The sequence below is a fragment of the Brachycentrus maculatus genome, unplaced genomic scaffold (genome assembly GCF_059751285.1).
Source record: "Brachycentrus maculatus isolate JH-2025_06_01 unplaced genomic scaffold, ASM5975128v1 h1tg001446l, whole genome shotgun sequence".
NCBI classification, from domain to species: domain Eukaryota; kingdom Metazoa; phylum Arthropoda; class Insecta; order Trichoptera; family Brachycentridae; genus Brachycentrus; species Brachycentrus maculatus.
In genome coordinates, this window is record NW_028282089.1 from 6,216 (window position 1) to 9,686 (window position 3,471).

The 3,471-nt window shown below is 39.9% G+C and overlaps 1 protein-coding gene across 1 annotated transcript; it reads left to right on the forward strand.

Annotated features, from left to right (window-relative positions):
- Positions 1–388: 388 nt before the first annotated feature.
- LOC148298993 (uncharacterized) lies at positions 389–3,241 on the forward strand. The gene is made up of 3 exons (XM_088276466.1): positions 389–479; positions 2,205–2,368; positions 2,918–3,241. Exons 1-3 carry the CDS (start codon positions 389–391, stop codon positions 3,239–3,241), a joined length of 579 nt encoding a protein of 192 aa, XP_088132592.1.
- Positions 3,242–3,471: the final 230 nt, after the last annotated feature.

Consider the following 3,471-nt stretch of genomic DNA (forward strand, 5'->3'; position numbering starts at 1 on the left):
CTAGCGTCCAGCAATGCCCGTTTTTGGTTGCTTTGAACACCGCTACTCTCCCTGAACCCTCTTTTGATATATGATCCCCTTTATCTTTGCAGTTCATATTTTTTTAAGTGAAATTGCTGCCCTCATACTCAAAATCTCTGCTGTTCATTGACAAGAGTTTCGGAAAAAGACAAGTATCAACTTGTTTGAGAAGTTCATTAGTATAATTTCCATAAATGAATGTTCCCTTTCGGCCGGCATGAGCATGCAAATCTAAAAAGGCATAGAATTTATTGTGCTTGTGCAAATGCAGGATGATTTTTTTGATCGCATAAATTGACGGATGCTTTTTCGGGGAGGGATTTATATAACATCGATTCAGATTTATTCCGTTCGTGTCAACGCGATAATGGCCTCGAGCTACCCCATCGGGATTGAGGATAGGGAAAATATAGAAAATAAAATTATCTCTCAGTATGTTCGCATTGCTCGTCGTTTAGGTGAGCTCTTACAAAATCCCTGTCATCACATGAGACGCTGGCACCTATCCTGGATGAACCCGTGCACTTATTACGATACAATTTTTTTGGCCATGAAACATTGAAGGCTTTGTATTATTTTTGAAGAGGTTCTCATCATCGATTAGATCTTATTTGTTGAGCCTACCCTTATGAGAGCTGATCGTGATGAACTCGACAGGACGACCCTCTAACGAATTGATGATATTAGTCCGGTGAAAGTAGATGGAGGGACGACCAGCGGCTGTTAATTGGAGGCGCTCTAAGAAGATATTGTTATCTTGGTTCGACCAAGGATAAAAAAAGGCCAAAAATACTTTGCTGTCGGATGTCCACTTATGCCGAAACGCCCATTAAATCCCACCTTAGTTATATTCCTATCGATAGAAGCACCTTTACGATGGCGGTGACGTTAACTTTCTCTGAAATCCTGGCCCATTGGTCCGAGGAAGCCTCCTTAAACACCGGAACCAATCCCTAAATGAGCATTTTCGACTAAATAGGTGGTTCATATTACCTGGTTCTGCATATTTTTGATCTTGAACGTCACGACTGTTCCTCGATCAAAGCCCTGCACTGAAAAATGAAACCACGTTCGATAGTTATTGGCAGAGTGATCAGTCGCAATCCAAATATTGTACTGAGTTCGCCATATTGTTACATGTGTATGGGAAACTTTCTCTACTTCGCCGCAGTTCCCCGAATCGAAACTGGAATCTATTATAACATTCCCGAAAGTGAATGTTCTATGGGAGGGAGGTCGAGGATATTACATCGACATTAATAATAATACTGTTAATAAATTTATAATGAATTGCATCTAATGTGCTTCCTACAATTATTATTCAATGAATCACTGGCACATCCTATCCCAAAATAACAGAAGATTAATAGCAAACTCTTTATATAAATGGTATATTTGATCAGTGACAACTAATCGAGTTTATGAATCGAAGATTGCTTGTTTAATTGTTTAATTTCAATTAAGTCTTAATCCAAAATATTCATTGACTGGGTGGGCTCGCTATAAAATAGTAGGTATGGATAATACATAATGAACACCATTGAATTCTCTGAATACATATCGATTGATGTTAAGTATTTCACTAATTGAAACCTGTTCGTTTTCAAATGATATATTTATTGTATTTTGCATTTCTATATTATGCAGCAGGGTCGATATTCCGAGGGCTGCACATCATCCGAAAGCTGGCTGCATGATGAGGCTCTTAGATAGAAGTGACTTGCATATGGAAACCAAACACAATGAGGTCTCGAATTGATGCTTCCACGAATTCTCATACTTTCACTGCCAGCTATCACCCGAGGTCTGCCTTAGATGTTTCAAAAAAGACCTTGGTAGCAATTCCTTATATAATGTATAATATCCTTACTGCAAATACAATGATGCTAATTCAAACATAACATCCTGGCAATAAAATGGAATTGACTATATTACTAATCATAAATAACCTCAATTTAAACACCCACGAATACTTCATCAATGATGGACTCAGACTAAGACAAATAGCAACCTTAAATGATAGTATCCACTGCCATCCGCGACCAAAGCAAAGTAAGCTATTTTTTATCGCCAGGACATTTAATCTCTCAAATACCAGTCTTTCAACGAATTGAATCTGAGGTAGGACCTCATTCTCGCACTCGCCTCCAATGGATTTCACAAGCCGACTCCCATTCAGTAATAATCAATCCCATTGATCCTCAACCACAAGTCAATCATCGCGCGGGCCAAGAATGGGACAGGCAAAACCGCAGCCTACTTGATTCCCATCCTGAATGAAATCGACCCCGCGATTGATAAAATTCAATCAGTTGTGATGGTGAACACAAGAGAATTAGCGCACCAAGTGCAATAAACTGCCAACAAATTCGCGAAATTCCTCGGCATTAAAATCGATATGCTCATCGGGGGTCGATCAGTTCGAGAAGACCACCAGAAAATAGAAGAGGAAAACATCCACTTAGCCATATGCACTGCGGGAAGGCTGAAGGATTTACTAAACAAAAGGAAAAATTTGTTAGATTAGTGCCAGTTTTTCGTGCTGGACGAAGCAGACAGCTTACTCAAAGACAAAACAGAGTTGGACATCGAGGAGATCATCAGCTACCTACCGAATAAGTGTTCACTACAGCTCTACTCAGCAACGTTCCCGATTCGAATCAAAGGGTTCAAGCAAAAGTTTATGCCCCAGGCCGAAGTGATAAACCTCATGAACGAACTGATGCTCTTGGGGCTGACGCACTACTACATATTCGTGGAGTAGTCGGAGAAATTGCAGTACCTGTATCAAATTTACAGTTCGCTGATTGTCAACCAGTGTATCATATTCTGCCGCTCCAACAAAAGGGCCGAGTTTCTCTCCAAAAAAATGAAAACCAAGAATTTCGAAAACTAGTATCTCACTTCTAACATGAAAGAGGAGCGCATTAAGATATTCGAGAGGTTCAGAAGGGGGGAATTTAAGACACTGATCAGCTCCAATTTAGTATCAAGGGGTATCGATGTCCCAACGGTGAATGTCGTTATCAACTTTGACTTCCCCAGGGACTCCCCCACTTACTTGCACCGAATCGGCCGAAGTGGTCGTTTCGGCCAAATCGGCCTGGCCATCAACCTCATTACCAAGCAAGACCAAGAAAACGTGGTGCTTATCGAAAAAGAGTTAGATACAGTTATCGACCCGATGCCGGAGCATGTGGACGAAAGTCTTTATTGCTGATAAGTGATATCCTCCATAAATATATACAATTTATGCATTATATAATTATTCGGCTATTGATAGATCTGTTCTATCATTTTATTTGGCAATTTCTAGTAATAATGTGTTAGCAAGTTAGCCCAGTAGCAATTTATTAAATAAAATGATAAACAAAGTGGCAATAAGACTGATAATCAGTCACCACAGTTAGCGCAGTTAGGCACGGCTTTGCATCGAAGCTATCTATTTAA

Coding starts and splice junctions, on each gene's coding strand:
- LOC148298993 (XM_088276466.1), top strand. CDS start 389: ATGGCCTCGAGCTACCCCATCGGGATTGAGGATAGGGAAAATATAGAA. Junction 480..2,204: donor TCGCATTGCTCGTCGTTTAG/GTGAGCTCTTAC, acceptor CCATTCAGTAAT/AATCAATCCCATTGATCCTC. Junction 2,369..2,917: donor CAAGAGAATTAGCGCACCAA/GTGCAATAAACT, acceptor TTCGAAAACTAG/TATCTCACTTCTAACATGAA.